The sequence below is a fragment of the Haliotis asinina genome, chromosome 14 (assembly GCF_037392515.1).
Source record: "Haliotis asinina isolate JCU_RB_2024 chromosome 14, JCU_Hal_asi_v2, whole genome shotgun sequence".
Taxonomy (NCBI): domain Eukaryota; kingdom Metazoa; phylum Mollusca; class Gastropoda; order Lepetellida; family Haliotidae; genus Haliotis; species Haliotis asinina.
Window position 1 is genome coordinate 3,278,687 of NC_090293.1, and position 20,042 is coordinate 3,298,728.

General features: G+C 39.7%; 1 protein-coding gene across 1 annotated transcript; it reads right to left on the minus strand.

The window, feature by feature from the left end:
* Positions 1–1,651: 1,651 nt before the first annotated feature.
* On the minus strand, positions 1,652–19,929 carry LOC137261397 (PHD and RING finger domain-containing protein 1-like). Its single transcript, XM_067799143.1, has 14 exons — positions 19,801–19,929; positions 14,484–14,863; positions 13,931–14,112; positions 13,286–13,369; positions 12,596–12,717; positions 12,179–12,267; positions 11,149–11,303; positions 10,600–10,815; positions 9,136–9,344; positions 8,647–8,769; positions 7,383–7,516; positions 4,008–7,147; positions 2,984–3,112; positions 1,652–1,912 (listed from the first exon to the last, which is right to left on the minus strand). The coding sequence occupies exons 2-14, from the start codon at positions 14,752–14,754 to the stop codon at positions 1,742–1,744; spliced, it is 5,025 nt and encodes a 1,674-aa protein (XP_067655244.1). The 5' UTR covers positions 14,755–14,863; positions 19,801–19,929; the 3' UTR covers positions 1,652–1,741.
* Positions 19,930–20,042: the final 113 nt, after the last annotated feature.

Consider the following 20,042-nt stretch of genomic DNA (forward strand, 5'->3'; position numbering starts at 1 on the left):
ATCTTGGCTCCACAAAAGAACAGGAAAAATAGGACCAGATGACATCATCTGAATGGCATATTCACGAAGGATAAATATTTTTCGTTTAGACGACAAAAAGTTTGAATTTTTATTAAAAAAATAATATATATATTATCAGACAGAAAAATGAATCCCAATATGACAGAGACAAATGTGCAAATGTCCTGCTTAGCTGGCAGCTGAATTTTACATATTTTTTAAGTTCAAGAAATGACAATGAAATATTTCTGAGAAAGACGTGAACTAAGTACTACCTCGTTGTTTGTGGGTTTAGCAAGGTGCAAACTATTTTCCTCCAGAAACTCTTTACTATGAGGACAAAACAGGAATATAATCAAGTTGCCAGTATATGTCAGGTCCTTTAAGGTTCTCAATTCCCTTTGACCATGATCAAGTTGGATAAACTTGCTCACTACGTTATCGCCATGAGCTGCCATTTTCACAACACAGCAAAGGATACAAATCTGTTTGTTTCAACAACATGACAGGTTTAATGAAAATGATAAAAAATATTCCATACAAGTTACACATCCCTATTTCACTTATCAGCTTGCATGATTTAATAAACACTGAACAAAACTCATGAGAGTCATGACCGAAAACTTTTGTATAAAACTAACATTTAAGTAGAATCCATTCATACATGAGTTGTGATTGCCTTCAGAATTCCCATTCATCAAATGTGGCCTGGACATTTTTAAAGGAATTATATCTGCAAAAGGAAATTACTTCAATATTTCATCCAGGATAAACTGCTTGAGTGAAGCATAGATTAAAGAAAACTGATGGGGGAGGGGGAAAAATAATTTCTTATAGTATGGAATATAGTTTTATGAAACTAGAAACATGATTGGAATACAGTTCCACATGAAAATCCAGGCCTATTTAATAGTTCACCACTTACTGCCTAAGCCCTGTTCCATGGAGAACACGATGATCGTAAGCCTATGGTTAAAGTATGCGAATGACAACCACCTGAGTGCTAAGATCACTTTGTGGAACGAGGTCCTGGTACATGTCATCAAGACCAGTGGCTAGAGTTAGGATTGCAGTGTTTTGAACAAGAATAAATTTGTTCCACCCAGGAAAACAGACAAACTTCATCAACAAACTGATATGTAGCCATGCTTTCATGCCCTGGAAATGGAGGTCATGTGACCCTGCAGGTAACAATGGTAGATGATAAATCTATTTATCTCACATGTCTGACGTGGTAACATGCTTCCTAGAAAACAACTCCAAGTAATAATATTAACAATGATCGATTATCTAAATGAAATTGCAAGAATGTTTTTGCACAAAACTAACATACTCTCACTCCATAGTTGTCAGTTGGTCTAGTTCCACACTGGATAAAGTCGTAAACCAATCCGTTACCATGGTTAAAGGAACTGATGAATTTACATCGCAGTTGTGCTGTACAATATCTTCCTGGATGAATGGCATCAACACTGATTTATATATATATATATATTTACACACACACAGTTTCACCATGGTATAAGATGTGACCAAACAGGCAGTAACAGTTTATGATATTGGCAGGTTCCAAAGTGACTGCCTACCAGGTGCCTGTCACCCCTTCAAATACCATGTCGACTGATCACATCACAGCAATGGACGAGTCCAAAATGTCACATAGGTGAGAGGCAGTCATATCATGTCACCGAGCACTCACACATTTATTTGCTACATCAATATATGATACAATAAGTTAATGCTATCGAGATGGTTTCCCCTTTAGTCTTTCACCATTTGCTTTTGAATCGTCTTTGGATTTCTTCTTAACTTCTTTGTGTGGTTTCCGACCCTTGCGCACTTTGTTAACATATGCATCCACAAGAGCCCTTATCTTCACAGGGTTAACATCCCCACTCTTGCTATGGCACACCTGGAACAGATTTACTCAAAATCAACATTTGACAGAAGCCACACTAATTCCTGTAATACCTCTGTCCACCTGTAAGGAGGATAATTGCACCTCTACCTGTAAAAGCCAAGAGGCCATCTGTGTATGATCTCACCTGTGAAAAATAGGCTATTTGTGTTCCCAACTGTAAGAGTGAGTGAGTGAGTGAGTGAGTGGAAATAGTTTTACGCAGCAGTTTATCAGCATTCCAGCAATACACAGCTGTCGGTGAATAATCAAGTCTGGACTAGACCATACAGTGATCAACAGCATGAGCATCGATCTACACACCAACAGTTACAGAGTCAACTTACATCCCCACCTCTGAAAGAGAGGCTACCTGTGTCTCTCTACCTGTAAGAGGGAGGCTACCTGTGTCTCTCTACCTGTGAGAGGAAGGCTACCTGTGTCTCTCTACCTGTGAGGGGAAGGCTATCTGTGTCTCTCTACCTGTGAGGAGGCTACCTGTGCCTCTCTACCTGTGAGAGGAGGGCTATCTGTGTCTACCTGTAAGAGGGAGGTTATCTGTGTCTCTCTACCTGTAAGAGGAAGGCTACCTGTGTCTCTCTACCTGTAAGAAGGAGGCTACCTGTGTCTCTACCTGTGAGAAGGAGGCTGCCTGTGTCTCTCTACCTGTGAGAGGAAGGCTATCTGCGTCTCTCTACCTATGGGAGGAAGGCTATCTGTGTCGCTCTACCTGTAAGAGGAAGGCTACCTTTGTCTCTGTACCTGTAAGGAGGCTATCTGTGTCGCTCTACCTGTAAGAGGGAGGCTATCTGTGTCTCTCTACCCGTGAGAGGAAGGCTATTTGTGTCTCTACCTGTGAGAGGGAGGCTATCTGTGTCTCTCTACCTGTAAGAAGAAGGCTATCTGTGTCTCTCTACCCGTGAGAGGAAGGCTATCTGTGTCTCTCTACCTGTAAGAGGAAGGCTATCTGTGTCTCTCTACCCATGAGATGGAGGGTATCTGTGTCTCTCTACCCGTGAGAGGAAGGCTACCTTTGTCTCTACCTGTAAGAGGGAGGCTTTGAATCACTGTTGAGAAAGTGGTTACCTTTGGCACAGCCTTCCTGAGAATCTCCTTATATTCATCTTTATTGATCTTCTTGCTACTGTAGAAGGGTTTGATGGCCAACTTCACTTCATCAACAACCCGTTCCTGGAGGTGCAGCTTCTTCAAGTACTAAACAATTGGAAACACTGTAAGTAACATATCTGGGCAGTAGGGTATGTCATCATATTTCTTACAACACACAATATAGTGTCTAACTGTTGGTTATTGCTGTACGCAGCAAAATTCAAGCTATATTTGTGGTCAATTAATAATCAAGTCTGGATCAGCCAATCAAGTAATAGACATGAGCATCGATCAATGAAACAGGGTCACATTGACATTTATCAAACATGTCACCGAACCTTGCCACCAAATCATATATGCTGCCTTTTTCAATCTACAACTTATTGTTTTGGATGTTATGTTTAGGCTGATATCCTACTTTTTGGGTACAATCAGCAAATCAAGGCTGATGGATATACATTAACATAGAATTGGTTTTTAGTTTTACGCCGCACCCAGCAATATTCCAGCTATATGGCATTTACATAGAAGTGAGGATTTACATACATTATAGAATGAATCCCATACTTTCAAAACAAAAGCACAGGTGTTAAATACTGAAATTCCAACATGCGTATCAGCACCTTAAGAACTCTTTTACCTGAACTCGTTTTATTTACTTGCCTTGTATCCTTATCCGGGGAGGTGACCAATCAATCTATGGTCTTCCCAGCTTATGCAACTTCCACTTATTTGAGTAACATTGTGCATGACAATTAGTACATACAGGAAATGCTTCAAGCGTATTTTGGATCCTGCTAATGCCATGTGCTTATTCATTTATGTTGCTCAAACTTTTTATCACTTATTATGTAATGTATCACTGAGAACAATACCGAAGAATAACCTGAACCCATGATCTAGAAAATCTTGTCCAGTAAATCATGGAATATGTAATAAAACATGTGTTGGTAAGCTTTGTAAGTGTGTGTATTATACTTATATACTCAGTCAGTCATACCTTGTCTTTATTTGTGAGGTCTGCAGCTGATGATGGCTGATCATCCTGAGTTGAGGACAGCTCCTGGACGGTTTTCTTAAAAGTTTTTAAGTCAACTGTCCTCTTCTTAGGTTTTTCATCAGGGTCAGTATTCATGCAGTCAGGTGGGGTGGGCAGTTCCAGTTCACAATCATCATCTAGCGGAGACATGTCCATGTCCACAACCTCAGTAGTCTCCACAGACTCCTGTGCTTTCAGTAAAGCCCCTTTCCCAAACAACTGTGGAGGAAGTGGCACCTTAAAGATGCCATTCCCTTTCCCACTGGGGGAATTCATTGCAGATTTGTCTTTTTCAAGAGCCGCAAGCTGGGCTTGAGCACTTAGTAATTTTGAGATCTCTTCTAACTGTTCCAGCTGAGATTTTGGAGCCTGGGGCCCAGGTGGTGGTCTTAGTGGGTTTGGCAGTAGAGGGCGAATAGGGTTCATCTTCACCTGCACTGGAGGTGGGTGGTTGGGATCTGGCGGGAGGTGCATGTTAGGTGGGAAGGGAGGACGTGAATGCTCTGGACCCATGGGGTCGAAGCCACCGTTCATCACGTTGCCCCCCGTGGGTATTCCCCCCGGGCCAGGGGGCATACGTGCACCAAATCTGTTCTGCTGTAGCTGCATCATGCCCCCGGGGGGATTGACTTGCCAACCGAACCGAGGCATGGTCCCCGTCGGGAGGCGTGGGAATCTACCTGGTTGGGCTTGTGTAAAAGGGGGTGGCTGATTTAACATAACTGGGTTCATGAGAATTTGTCTCTGGGGCAAACCTGGTTGAAGTCTGGGATGTAGCATGCCGAACGTCACAGCAGGCAGAGGAATATTTTGTGGCTGCATAACCCCTGGCTCACTTGTCAGTATATATGCATTCTCACTTATAAAAGGCCCCTGTCCATGAGCATTTTGCATGAGCTGTGGCGGAAGGTCAGGTGATGCACTGTTGGGCACAGCACCTTGAAAGTCCACTGAGATTCCCTTATCTACTTCCTGCTCCTCATCTGTTGGGTGAGCAGGGTCATACACAGATGGCTCTTTGCCAAATATACCACCCTGCTTTATCAACTGCTCAGACACCTTACTAGTGTTAATGGGCTTCAACTGAAGACGGACAGGTTTTTCAGTTTTAGATTCTGACTTTTCACTCTTAGTTGCCAGTTTATCACTCTTTGACTTTTCACTTTTGCTTTCTGAATTATCACTTTTAACATCAGGCTTATCATCTTTAATGTCCAGATTTTCAGTTTTCTTTGCCAAGTCGGGCTTTGCACTTCCGCTTGGCCCAAAGGATGGCAGAGGTATATTTTCATGGTCCTGCTCATCTTCATCATCACTAAGAACTATAGGGTCATCTGTGAAAGATACAGGCACTAACTTGGGTGCACTATGATTGACTTTCACCGAGGAATACTTGGTATTTTCCCTCTCCGCTTCATCTCCAGATCGAATCTTCTTGTACTCACTCCTTGAACCTTCCCTTTCACTCTTTCTTTTATAAGATCTTTCACTATCACGATTTTGTTTAGAAAAGCTGTCTCTTTCAGAATATTTTCTAGGACTGTGAGATCGAGAACGACTTCTGCGACCTCTACGTTCACTACTACGGTCTCTACTACGATCACGATCACGTCTCTTTTTCTTGTGTGACTTTTCTCTTTCATATGATCTTTCACGAGAATATGAACGTTCTCTACGCTTTTTGCGAGATGATCTTTCACGTGACCTTGACCTTCTACGGTCATGTGACCCAGATCTATCCTTTCTATCTCGGGACTTACTTCTAGATCTAGTGTCTTTCCTTCGTTTATGCCGAGATGAACTTTCATATTCACCTCGTGACAGTTCTTTTCGGCTATGTTTATCACGTGATCGCTCTTCTCGATCATCACGTCTTTCTTTATCCCTTCTTTCATAGTCTCTTTCTCTTTTATCATACTTAGAAGACCTATCTTTTGACTCTTTGCTCTTATGAACAGATTCCTTCTTTTCAAATGCCCGGTGACCATGGCCTTTTTCATCTAAACGTGACAAAACTGTCCTTAAGTCAGCAGCAGCATCTTTATTTCTGTAACTCCTCTTCTTGGGAATACGTGGAAATTCAGAAATGGGCACTTTGTTTTCCTGTTCCCTGGTTATTTCAAAGTCAGACTCATCTGTGTCCCATCCTCCTAGATTTGACCCCATTGACCGAGCTTGGATCTCTTCTTCAATTTCACCCTCTTCATCACACATTACCTCCTGTTCCTCCTCCTCTTCAACCTCCTCTTCATCATTTTCTTCTTCTTCACCATCACCATCCTCCACTTCTTCTTCCTCATTTTCAGCAACCTCTTCCTCCTCGACTTCTTCTTCTACCTCCTCTTCCTGACCCTCTTTGGCATCTTGTGAATTTGTTTCAGTTTCCTCTACTTCCTCCACAGTAGCATTCTCCTCAGTGTCGTCCTCTTCCTTCTGACTGTCTTCATCGTCTCCACCTTCATCGATCTGCAGAGGTTTTTCTGAGTCAATGGAAGTGTCATCCAGGGCGTACTCCATTACTTCACTTTGGGACTCAGCATCACATTCGTCCAACTTTGCTTCAGTAATTTCACTACTGGCCTCAAAAATATCACGTTGGCTCTTGATACCTGACATGGAGTCACCCTCAAACTCATCCTCTTTCACGCAATTCTTATCTGTTTTCACTGACTCCTTTACATCATCCCCATCAAGATTAGAACAATCACCATCTTGCTCAGTCTTATCCACAGCATCTTCCTTTCCAATATCCTCCATAGCAGTACCCGTCTCATCTTCTCTGTCTTTGGCAATGTCCATTTCGGCTTCCACTTCTGTTGGTGAGGATGGATCATACACAGCCTCAGGTTTTCCTGTTGAGGCTGGCGAGTCATCTGTGGGGTCAAACGGATCGTACTCAAAGCCTATGGAGGCTTCTGGAACTAGGTGGCTAGTACTAGAGGACTGAGTTTCAGCTGGACCTTCATCCTGGGCTTCACCTGTTGGGTGACAAGGATCATACTCATCAATATCCTTCTTTGAGCATGTGTTCAACTTAAAAGTGTGGCTATCTTTTAGACGAACTTCTGCCTTTGGGACTGGTTTGTTTGCAACAAGAGAACCTGAAAGAAACAGATAATATTTGTTCATCATGGCAACTCATACATACAATACAATAAAAAATGGGAACAAATCACCTACATGATGGACTTGTGAGTGTCCTTGACGATTCAGGAATGTTTTGGTTATTTATTAAAGTCAACCATTAATATACTAGTCTGATAAGATTTTGAGTGAAAATATGGTTTTATGAGGCATTTGTTGATGACTAGCATGAACCTTAAGGCGAGGACCCACCATCTCTCTTGATTGTGACATCCCCACTCTTCATGTTGAGCATGCTCTGACTTTGCATGATGCAGCCTAGGATATCAAAGGTGGAGCTACTTGCAGCTGCAGGCTCGACCACATGGGTGGACGGAGTTGACACTCTGACAAATACATTAATGGCATCAGTTGGAGAATTATACAAATGTACATTGAAATAATATATATCTGCTTCTGTAAATATGCAAATACTTCTACTGACTGATCTAAACATGAACACTTGCTAAGAAGGGAGATAACTCTAAAAGTACTCGAAGGAAGATCTTGTTTGTTACTTGTGAAATACCATTCTCTTCCCACAGAGGTTACTTGTCATATCTTCCTACGAACCTCTGTTCTAATACGGCCATATTTCGCGGTTCTCATAAAATCCCCTAGCGGCAAAAAATGGCAGCAGATTTATCTCCCTTTTTATTCTGTCCAATCAGAACATGTATTACATCGATCTAGATTCAACTTTGACAAATGCAAGCAATGTGGAGAAACAAATACTTCATGACTGAGTTCTGTCTAGAAGAAACATTTGAGTATCGCGCTCGGGAAGAGGTTCTAGTGTTCACGATGCATCCAGAAATTACTGAGATCTTGGGAACGATCACTTTTGAAACAAGGTCGCTGATTGCACAACTATATCTGATTGCCTCCAATCACCAGTCTTGAACACTCGCACCATGAAAGGGTCGTATTAGAACAGAAGTTAGGTAGGAAGATATGACAAGTAACCTCTGTGGGAACAGAATGGTGAAATACTTGTGGGCAGAAAAACTGATTGATAACTGGAACAACATTTGACACTGACATGTCATCAAGTAAGTCACAAACCTGGCCACCTGACTGTGGGCCAGGGCCTCCTTTCACCAAGCAAGTCATCAAGATAACCTTAATGCAATGTTAAAGAATGAGAGTAATGGTTAACCTCAGGAAAGGAGGCTTCATGAAAGGTGCCCAAAATAAGCCCAAGATACATATAGGGCTATCCCAAAGGTAGTGAGTGTATGAGTGAGTCAATTGGGTTTTACTTCACTTCCCTTTATATTCCAAAAGTAACATGGAGGATCGGCTTCCATGTATTGTAACCATGTTGGGAATTGAACCCTGTCTTTTGCTGTGACACATGGGCACTTTAACAAGCAAGCTACTCCACTTCCTATAGGTAAGTTTTAAGCATACCTATAGTTAAGCTTTAAGTGGACTTATATGTAAGTTTTTAAGTGTAAAAGTCATCTGAACTTACTTGGGTATTCTCACCCTACCAACAGGGCGATGTGACTTCAATGACAACACAGAATACTTGGTGAGACGGCCGACCTTGCCACTTCCACTTCCACTTGGCTGAACTTCAGTCGATACATCATCGCTGCAAGTAATAATTGGATAAAAGACAACTACAACTACTTTCTTTCGAAACTAGACCACTGTTATTACAGGATTATCAGTAATCCTGCAGCTGTTCAACCGTCCGATTTAAAAACATAATGTCATTACAGTGCAGTTGCATAAGGCATTGTCCTGAAAGGACTTGCAACATATATTAAATTTGGGATTTCACTTTCAAAGTGAAGTACAAATTCTAGTATTTTTTGGTTGAGTCCCATCTGGGATTCGAACCTGCACCTAATCGCCAATACACAAAGTCTAGCCCGCTGAGCCACTGCGACTTCCATTTGAAAGGACTTGTCCTGACGGTGAAATGTGTGAATCAACAAGGCTGGACTCTACTTACTCTTGGAAATGATCTAGATCATCCTTATGGCCAAGAATGGAGAATCCACCAGACTCAGCTTGGTGTTGTGCCAGAGTCTTCTCCATGGGCAACTTCTGCATAGGTATAGAGAGACCCGATGGGGGTTTGGATAGACCAAGACGGCCTGCGATGCGAGACTTAACCGTGGTGGAGGCTGGGGCTGCTGTTCGCGGGCTGCCTCTCTTTAGCTGAAACAGTAGTTGCTAGACTGACACTTCTAATTTGCACTAAGGAAAAGTGACAAGAGTCATTAGATGACATGTTCCTGCTGACCCAACAATTTTGAAAGAACAAATCATCTGACAGTTACTTAAAGTCCACCTCGATGTTTTTTTTGAGACTAAGTCCAAATCATTTCCATAAATCATGAAAAACATAAATGCCTAAAAATCTGAAAATAGCAAAAGGCATCACATCGAGATATGCCTCATAAATATGTCTATTTTTCTGAAAGATATTAAGAAGCTTGCAAGTGAAGTGGAAATGAAGCCCATCTCTCCCTTCTGAATCTAAGTCCGAAGTGTTTCCATGGAAACAGGGACAGATGAAAATGACAAACAGCAAAAGGCACCACTTTGGGACCAGCCTCACATATCTGCTAAGTTCTAAGTTTTGCTTAAGGATATCAAGAAGTGTTCACGTTGTGCTCCGGAAATCAAACCCACTCCTCCCTTTTGAGATGAAGTCTGAAGGATTTCCATGGAAACTAACAAACAATTAAAATAACAAAAGTTTGTAAATAACAAAAGCACCACCTTAGGTATTGTTTGGTATATCTACCAATTTTTGTTGAAAAACATTGAACAGACGGATAGACGAGGGGTCGACTATATCCTCCCTGCACTACATGCCAGGGGAATCAAAGTCCAAAGATGGTAGGCCTCACAGACTATTACCATTAGGAAATTACAACTCCGTACGCAATGCTTTAATTTTGCTACCAATTGATACTGGCACTTAATATGGCTGACAGAAAATGTCAACATGGTAAATAGTTTCGCTTTGTTCAAACAGGACTAGTTTCAAACTCCAAGGAATAGACAACCACACCCCCCCCCCCCCCCCCGCAAAAAAAAAAAAAAAAAATACACATTCTAATTTCTGAGGATATTAATAAGAAATGTATGTTTTTGTTATATGTGACATTGTTTTAGGTAGGTTGAAGCAGCTTTTATGAAAGTGAGTGTTTGTTAACCACACCTAGTGTCATTCAATCAGTCAAGTCAAAGTTTCAGATTAAATTTCATGTAAGTTGCCTCTTACATTCAGTAATGGTTTGCTTTGACCATCCAACTTCGCCACATTTCAAGACTTCTCACTGGATGCTTAAGTGGGAACTAAACAGCCTACTAAATGTCCTATTTTCCTATGATAATCAGGTATTCAATGCCTCTTCATATAAATACTGACCACAAGAACATACAAAAAGACGCCATGTTTCACCTTTCGCTTGTTTATGCCCTTCCTCTTCCGCTTCCTCCGCTTGCCAACTGTTTTCTTACTAGTTTTAGTGCTTGTGGATTTAGTTTTCCGCTTCTTTGGACTCTTACGTTTTCGGGTTCTCCGTCTAATGATCTTTTTCCGGCGTTTGATAGGAGATTTTTTCTTTGCAGGTGATGCTGAGGTTTGACTTGTTGAAGCAGTGGACACACCTTCTTCCTGTATTTCAGAACATTAAGCATGGTGACATTAACCATTAAACTCTATAGAGGTAACGACTTGAATTCTATGCATTTTCTGTCAATTGTTGATTGATAGTAGATTACTGTAAACGGACATTTTCCGCTGAAGCGGATCCAATGCCAAATTTAGATATAAGTTGGGTGCTGAAACAGAATTATGAATACCGTTTATTGATTGAACCTTCTTGTATGTAAGGATGGGAACACTTTAAGACAAATCTGTTCCACCAAATCTCGACAGTGTATTTCTCTACATATTGAAGATACTGAGAGTGAGGAAATAAGTGTCTTGAAAACATCCTGTTCTTACATCAGATGAAATGAGTTCTGGTGGTATCCGTAATGCCCTCTCAACACGGGTTTGTCTGATCCGTGTCCGCACTCTTTCACTGACTAGAGTACGAGCTATGAGGCGACGTCGGGGGCGAATTTCTACATCTTCCTCTTCACTTTCTTCAACAGCACCTACAGCATCAATAAAACAGTGTCTGTGTTTGAAGAAACATGTCTCCATCAGCAAAATTGTAGCTATGCTGAAAGAATCAGTAACAAGGGCAGTACCGGACAATCACATGATTGACGTGACGTGCATGATACATTCAACTGGCATATATGTCATGCATCCTACCAATTCATGGAGTCCGACATCCTCATCTGTTTTGTAGCCTTTCCTCAGGGCATAAGTGTAGGATATAACATGACCTGCCAGAATTATTGAAAAGTAAGCAGAGGGACGTTAATAAGATAATGCCCAGAGCGTAGGGATATTGTTTAGATAATTGCATGAGGAAGCGAGATTGTATCAGATTTGAGGGATATTATGAGAAAAAGTGTCCCTAACACTAGAGTGATATCACTGTCCGTTTATAATTGTTGTTAAAAAAAACCTTGCTTAATAATACAGTGAGACATTACTCTGTACATGTCCTGCAGTATTTTCACTTTCCCTCATGCATTCAATAATTTTTTACGTCCTTGGATTTTATTACCATTTCCTCAATCAACCTCCAATAATATTTGTGACTGTACAAACTTGTGTCTTAAACTGTTTCATACTAATGAAACATGACTTGCCCATCAGCTGTACAAGAGTTTTTTCACTTCTAACTCAACCTGCAAATCTGGCCCCTCATCCACATGAATATAAGTGGATATGGTTGATAGCGAGAACAAACATACTTCCTGACTAAACACTAACTGACCATTACGGTAAACATGAGTCAATGCTATCGCAAATATTCCATCTTCAAACTCTAGTTCATGGTAACAGACATGTAAAAACGAATAAACTTATAAGTGAATTTTTTCTGACCACTCAGAGACAGTTTTATAAGCCTTACCTTCCCTGTTGGCTGCAGCGCAGTCTGAACAGAACCACTCTTCTACAGGGATGTTGGCTAGAGGCGGTGACAAACACTCACAGTGATACCTGCAAAACAGTAACCACATACAGACTCCAGTATTTACACAAGTGTGCTTGTCCATGTAAACTCCAGGACGTGGGGAACATCAACCCCCTTGAGGCAATGAGCCACCACCCACCCAGGATTCCCTCTACAGGTTCTGAGCCAGCACCTATGCCAGATTACAGTCCATCCTACTACCATTCACCCTACTAGTGACCCGCCTTCAGGTTGTGAGCCATCCCCGATCACAGTTTACTCCACCTGTACACCAACTATTGGTTGTTGTGAGCCAGCTCAGATCATAGTCCACACCACCTGTACACCCACTACAGGTCACAAGCCAGCACTCACCCTAAGTCACAGCCATCACACAGCAGAAGTCTGTCTTCTCGGTCACATCGGCCGCACACCTCACAGTATGTCGGCTCTTCCTCGACCTCTTCTTCCTGAGCATTTTTATCTTCTACAGGGATCTACAAACAAGAACACCATGGATAAAAACTCAAAAATACTAATATTTTGCTTATTTGTGACTTAAATGTGTAATCCCTGAAATACACAAATCCCTGAAGAGCAGTTGTAACTAAACAGTTCCTGCATATCTAATGACAACACCTAAACATTCTTGGTTTATCAGCACAACAAGAATGAGTGAGTGTGTTAAGTTTTACGCTACGCTCAGCAATATTCCAGCTATACGGCGGCAGTCTGTAAATAATCTAGTCTGGACCAGACAATCTGGTGATCAACAGCATGAGCATTAATCTGAGCAATTGGGAACCCATGACGTGTCAACCAAGTCTGTGATCCTGACCATCTGATCTACTCACCCCTTACAACAAGCATAGTGGCAAGCATGGGTAGCTGAAGATTTAATCTACCCCGAATCTTCATGGGTCCAAACTAGAATGAACCGTGACAAACTACTGGAAATACACACAACATATCAGGGCCAATACCCTTTGGTCAGCAAGTGGCTAAACCACTGAACGGCTAAAGATCTTGCTGGAGAAACAGTTTCATTTCCATGGATACACCCACCTTCTTGTAAACCTTGTCCTCACTGGGATGTCTGGCAAGAATCAGGCGGAACACCTGTCTGTCAACGGGGCAGGTATTCACATTCTGTCAATAAACATATAGTGGTATTCAACAAGGGCCATCAGAAGATGACAAATGCCCTAGCCCCTACATACTTGAAAGAACAAATCATCTGAAAGTTAATTATAGTCAAAGTTGATGTTTCTTCAGAATAAGTCATTTTCATAGAAATCATCCAAAAATATGAATGCCAAAAATCTGTAAAGAGCAAAAGGCACCACTTCAAGTTCTGTCTGATAGGTCTGCAAAGTCTTGATACTGAAAGGTTTTCAAGTTGTGCTCCAGAAATGATATTAAAATGTTTTTGACTCAAATTCTGGAAATGAAACCCTACTCTCCCTTTGGAGACTAAGTCTGAATTGTTTGAATGTTCTGTTTAATGTATCAACCAATTTTTGTTAAACAATATTGAATGTTTTTTAAGTTGTGCTCCGGACACAATATGATTGCGAAGTTGACAATATCTCCACGCATTACAAGACATAGGAAAAATAATCTTAATGTAATTTTAAGATGCTGTTAAAATCAGCTCTTGTAATGACCTCAAAGAATACATCAAAAGGAACATTATGAGAATTTCCGTACATTTGCCCACTCCTGAATACACTCAAGACAGAAGTTGTGATCACAAGCTTCAGGAGTGCCGATATCTTGATCTTTAAAGCGATTGAGACAGATGGGGCAATTGTCAGCATTCTCATCGTCAGACTCGCTCTCCACCACTAGGCCAGTAGCTTGTGAATCCTCCTCCTCCTCAGACTCCCACTCTAAAACAGTGAAGACTCACTGAAACCTGCACTTACTCATGGTCATCACCTCGTAACAAATTATATCAAGCAACGACACACTGTTCAAACTGGACATGCAAGAACTGACATTACGTTATTGTACATCAGTTACTACTTTAACAAAAGGATTCATGGCCAATGTCTAACTGTGTTACATGGGAAAAAGAAGGCAGGATACAATTTAACTTGATGCTCCAAACACTGTATGCATAGTCCAATGAGGCATGGATGTCAGACAAAAATTTCAAAAACAGTTTCATTCGTATTTTCATGTTGAATAGTAGATGGATCTGATTCTCAATAGCAGATATCATGTTTTTTTATATTTTAACTTAGTGAAAGAAATTAACCTTCATCTGACTCATCCTCCCCTTCAATCTCATCGACTTCCCCACTACTGTCCTCATCATCCTCTTCATCGTCATCCTCATCGTCTTCATCATCTTCCTCATCATCACTGCCTTCCTCCTCCTCTTCTTCTTCTTTTAAGTTTGCATCCTCTGCTGTCTGTGGTCCCCCTGATGATGCTGTTGCTGATTCGTCTATCTGCATTCTGCCTTCATCTGACGAGTCCGAATCAGCACTCATCATCCCCTCCATCTCAAAGTTAACCTTACTCATGGTTGTGTATGATCTAATCTCTTTCACATCTATGCTGTAAAGTTTACATTCTGCTTGTTAAAAGTTCAAAGTATTCCTGTAAAATAAATCCGTAAATGTTGATATGGACCTGAAAAAAATATAGAAAAGTTACAATAATTTACTGTGCTAAGTCAGTGAATTATGCTACACCAAATATCACCAAACAACTGAATTTCAAATGACCTGGTAGCAAAATGTGATTATGTGATGGTTGTTTTTGGTCTTTTTTTTAAACTACAGTCAGCAAAATTCCAGCTATATTTTGGGGTGGCCCTTGTATATATTTAACGGAGTCTGGACCAGACAGTCCACTGATCAACATATGAGCATCATTCTACAACCTTGATCCCATTAGTCACCTCTTACGACAAACATTGGTTGCTGAAGATCAATTCTAATTCAGATCTTCACATGTGATTATGCAATAGAAACAACCGTGTATTATGAGATTTTCACCTTTAGGTAATGTTTATAAAATTTTCTATTTTGATTAATGCTGCATAGATTAGTTGATTATTCGAAAAATGATTGCTTGTCATAACTATTGACAAATGAATACAGAAACATACATAATATTTATTGCTTCATTTGAAACATACTAATTTGAATTTGAATTTGCAAGTCAAACAAAAAATGACATTTGTAAGATCCCCAAGATGCCCCTTCTTACTTCTACATATTGTAACAAACAACATATTATGTACAAAACAGTTATTTCATAAACAATTCAAATTGTCAGTTAAACGATAATAAGACTAAGAGTAACAAGAATAAACAGAGTTCTGCATTAAGAAAGGTGCACTGAAGATTTGCAAGGTAACCTATACCATACAAACTAGAGTCTGTTTGTACCTATAATACCTATAATACCTATAAATTGCAAATCACAAAGAGTCACAAGTAAAATCTGTCTACAATTTTTACATCTGTTTTACTGTCAAAACTCATGATGTAAATATGGCACACTGATATAAAGTAATAAAAAATTGTTTTACAAGTTATCATAAGATTGGTGTTGTTTTAATACATCTAGTTAAAAATCACTTTAACAGGTGAAGGGCTGAATGTGAAATCCATGTTTGTTTTTAAACATATTTTATTCACAAATGTGAAAGGGATTGGGGACAAGTTATCCAACTTAAAATGACCGCTCCCTCCCAGTGCTTCGAGAACAATCCATGTTTTATTTGAGATGTTGTCTCTTTGATGAACAATTACCTTCATACCAGTGCGAAGCCTGTACAGTATGATGTCATCAAGCTAAATAAGACCAAACCTGCATACAACAAAGGACAAACTGTTGCAATGGATACAGGGGCTTACAGGATGTAAAACCTGTGTCCTATATCCAGAAAAATAGAAGAACTATAGAAGCATCAATATTTATTGGCAGATCCACAAGGATGCAGAAAAAGTCAAAATAATTTCTGTAAAATATTGATAAGTAACAGTAAGTTATCAAAGAGTCTGCTACCAGCTGGGCTGTGGTACTAATTTAATTACTGAAACGATTAACATGATGATCAAGATACAATAACAGTAACTGAATTAGAACATAGTATTAATAATAATAACTAAGTTTAACTTGGACCCCCTTCTGAAGTCCAGGACCCCGAAAATTAAGAATATGAGTCCCAGGGCCCCTCAAATGTTGGAATCATGCTAAATCCTGGCATGGGCAAGATGTTCTTTGTTTTTACCACTGTCACTCGACCCAATCAAGGTGATCTAGGTTATTTTAAGAGATGACGTTGGATAGGGCTGCAAGGATTTGGCTTGATTCATTGAATCTGACACGTTAGTTTCAATGTTCGAAAACCTTCGATTCAATATTTGAATGTCTTTCTAACTTATGTCCATGCAGTGAGAACATAAGTTTGACTCCAACTCAAGCAGTTGCGAGTGTTGTAACAAGCATGATTGGTTGATGCCAGGCTAATAATCAAATGAGAATTGTTGTTTGTAGACAAATTGATGATGGATTTCAAGTCAAATGGCCAACTCACTCAAACTCTGAGAGTTAATGAAATCTGATGTTTTTGTTGTGTGCAAAATCTAATCTAAAATGATCAAATTGAATGTCTAATATCAAAAATTGAATCAAAGCAAAGTCTGGGTAAATCCATGCAGCCTTAATTTTGAAAAACTACAACAGGCACATAAGAGATAAGAAACCTATGACTCTGTGTCTTGCAAAAATTTCACAGGTGGTTTGGGCCAGGTGTGCAGCATTAGCTGTGAGATATCTGGAATCCACATACTGGACATGTGATGGTACACACCATGCAACAGTCCAGCTAAATAGACAGTGACATTGGACAGAGTGATTACTCAGTGACCAAAGTGACAGCAAATATTCAGAATATAGTTTTGAGACTGTCCCATGGACTAATCAACTGTGTTCAGCTGTTACCCATAACAGCGATTGTACCGACTCCCATGTAACCAAACAGATTAGAACAACAGCAATCGTATAATAATTTGTTAAACAACTTTTTGATTTACTTTACATCAGTGCTCCCAATTTGTATAATAAGTTGGAACAGGAAAACTAATAAGATGTGAAAACAGTTGACACATTTTACTCCTTGTAATCATCAATTCATTAGTACATATTTGCAGCAAAATGACCATATGCTATTGGGGGACATGAAGAAGGGTGAAGCATTTGCTCATCACACCAAACACTCTGGTTCAATTTCCCACATTTGTACAATGTATAAAGCCCTGGTGTTCCCTGCTGTCATATTACTGGATTATTACTTAAACCAGCGTAATACAAAACTGACTGCCTATGCTATGATCATGTTGAAAATAATCACCTAATGATAAAATATTTGTTGTAACATGTTCACATAAAGTCATCTGGATGATACACAACTGACATAGTAACCATAGTACTAATCAAATTCAATACTCTTTAAATTAAAGTATTCAAATTTCATCACAGGTCGGATGAAGCATGGTAAGTAGTTTCCTAGGCAGTGGTTTCTAACTCTAAGAAGATGCCTGCGATGGACAACAGGCCGGTCAAGATAAAAGCTAGTCAGACTTCAGGCATGCAAGTTAACAAATATAATGTACAAAGTTACAATGTTTGTCTTACAAATGATAGAAACGACAGCTTTCAGTGTCTCCTCTTGGACGTGTGAGCTACTAATTATTAAATCGCCCTAACAAAAACAACAGAGCGTGAACTGTCGCGCAAAGTAATCTGCTTCGTACCTAACTTTCAAAAAACATACGAAAAAAGTTTTATATTGACAAGGAATGACTTTTTAAATTGGAGACCGCCACAGAGTCATGTTTGAGTGACAACATGTAAACATAACAGAGTAACCTCCCTTGGTTAAAACCACTATCGGCACTGACGAAACGAATTCCCATTCATATCAGTATGAAAACAGATCACATTTTTCAATGAAGTTATGATTTGTTTAACTAATTAATTGTCAACGTTAGACTATGAACTCTAAACATAGTGTATGTGTACAGCGCTTGCAAGACACAGTTTCGTCGATCTTTTATAGAACATCAGTTCGTTTTAGCTTTGTTTTTAAAATCAGACAATCTTATCACTAGAAGTTGCAGATGACAAATGAATACGAAATTCTTGTTTACAACGGTTTGCGGTAATTTGGCATGAATAATGTCACACAAAAGAATGAAAATAACTGACTTTTTTTCACAAAATACTGAGAAAGCAACAGTGTCAGCCACGTCTCCCCAGATGGTAGACCGATACGTCTGTTAAGGAGGAATCGAAAGGCGAGCAAAACCCCGAGACTGACCCCAGTCTCTCCGACTCATAAAATAAAAAACCAAGTGTTTTTCAGAAACAATTCTGTATTTCCCCCTACATTTTCCAAATCCCCCACACCTTTTTGTCATGGGGCGACAATTTCCCCGTAGAATTTCAGTTCTAGAATAGACACTGTGCTTTGCATTTAAAGAAAAATGTACATATGTAAATATCATATATAATCTGCAAGTGAAAGTATCATAGACCATACAATCAACACAAATGTTACAATATGTAAATCAAATCTTGCATTTCCAAGCAATTGAATGAAATGATTAATTTCCCATAACAAGGGTAAGAGACAGCTTTGATTCAGTGGAATACATACCATGTGGAATACACACTTATTTCATTCTTTTGCATGGATATGGGAAAACTAAAATAAGAGTTACCTCCCATATCACAAATAGATGCCAACTAGCCAAATTCATATCATATTTACTACTACCATTAACCAAGAATTCCTCTTTCTGACAATACTCTCATCTTTTGTAAATAATATGTTCTATTCAGTCCCAAAACAAACATATCTGCGTAATGCAATGATAATGTTGGTTCTACAATCTTCACAGTAGTTAATACATGTGATTCATGTCTGTTTCAATATCTACACAAACTTACAAGGAATTTTCGTACTGAAACTGTTGTCTAACCCAAAGCAAACTATCTTAATATGCCATAACCTTGGACATTTAAGGTAATGTGAGGTTTGAACTTGTAACAAAGACATGGCAGATGCAATCCCTATCCTTGTCTTCAGGGTTACATGTTTTTCTAAACTGAAAATCATACCAAACACAAGTGATTCCCAATTTCTCCACCAACACCTTCTTATTTTCGATTCACGGTTAAGTCGTTTCGGTTTAGCCAAAATATCAAAAATAGAAAGTGAATCGTGGTTGCAGTTTGACAGTAGTCTGAGTAGGCAACTGAATAAGGACATCTTCCGCTATCTTACTCCTCGCAGAAAGCCAAAGGATCATACAATTCAACTGATTATTCTCAACATGTTTCAACAAAAGTGCTCTCACTTGATCTGGCTCATACTGCACATTCATTTTCGACACTTCAAACGCCGATAACTGAACAGAGCAATCACCGACTGAACAAATATATGATCTCCACACCCCTTCCCTTTGATCGTAATTACAAATTTGGGCCAAAAAACTCATCAAACAATACTGCATCTAGTTGCACAGACACAAGCAAACATCAGCAATTACCCGTAATCTGTCCGTATTCAAGATATAAGTAAAATATCCGCTAATTTTATCCAAAAGCTTGGCACATTCTTGGCAAGTTTTGCCATGTTGCAGAATCCGCCATCTTAGTGCAGGTGCCCGGATGAAGCCATCCAATTAAAAGAAGTTTCGAATTATTATGATGCTTGAAACGCAATTTGAAGATATTAAAATTAACCAAAATTAAAACAAACATGTACGGTGATTATGAATTTTAACAACAG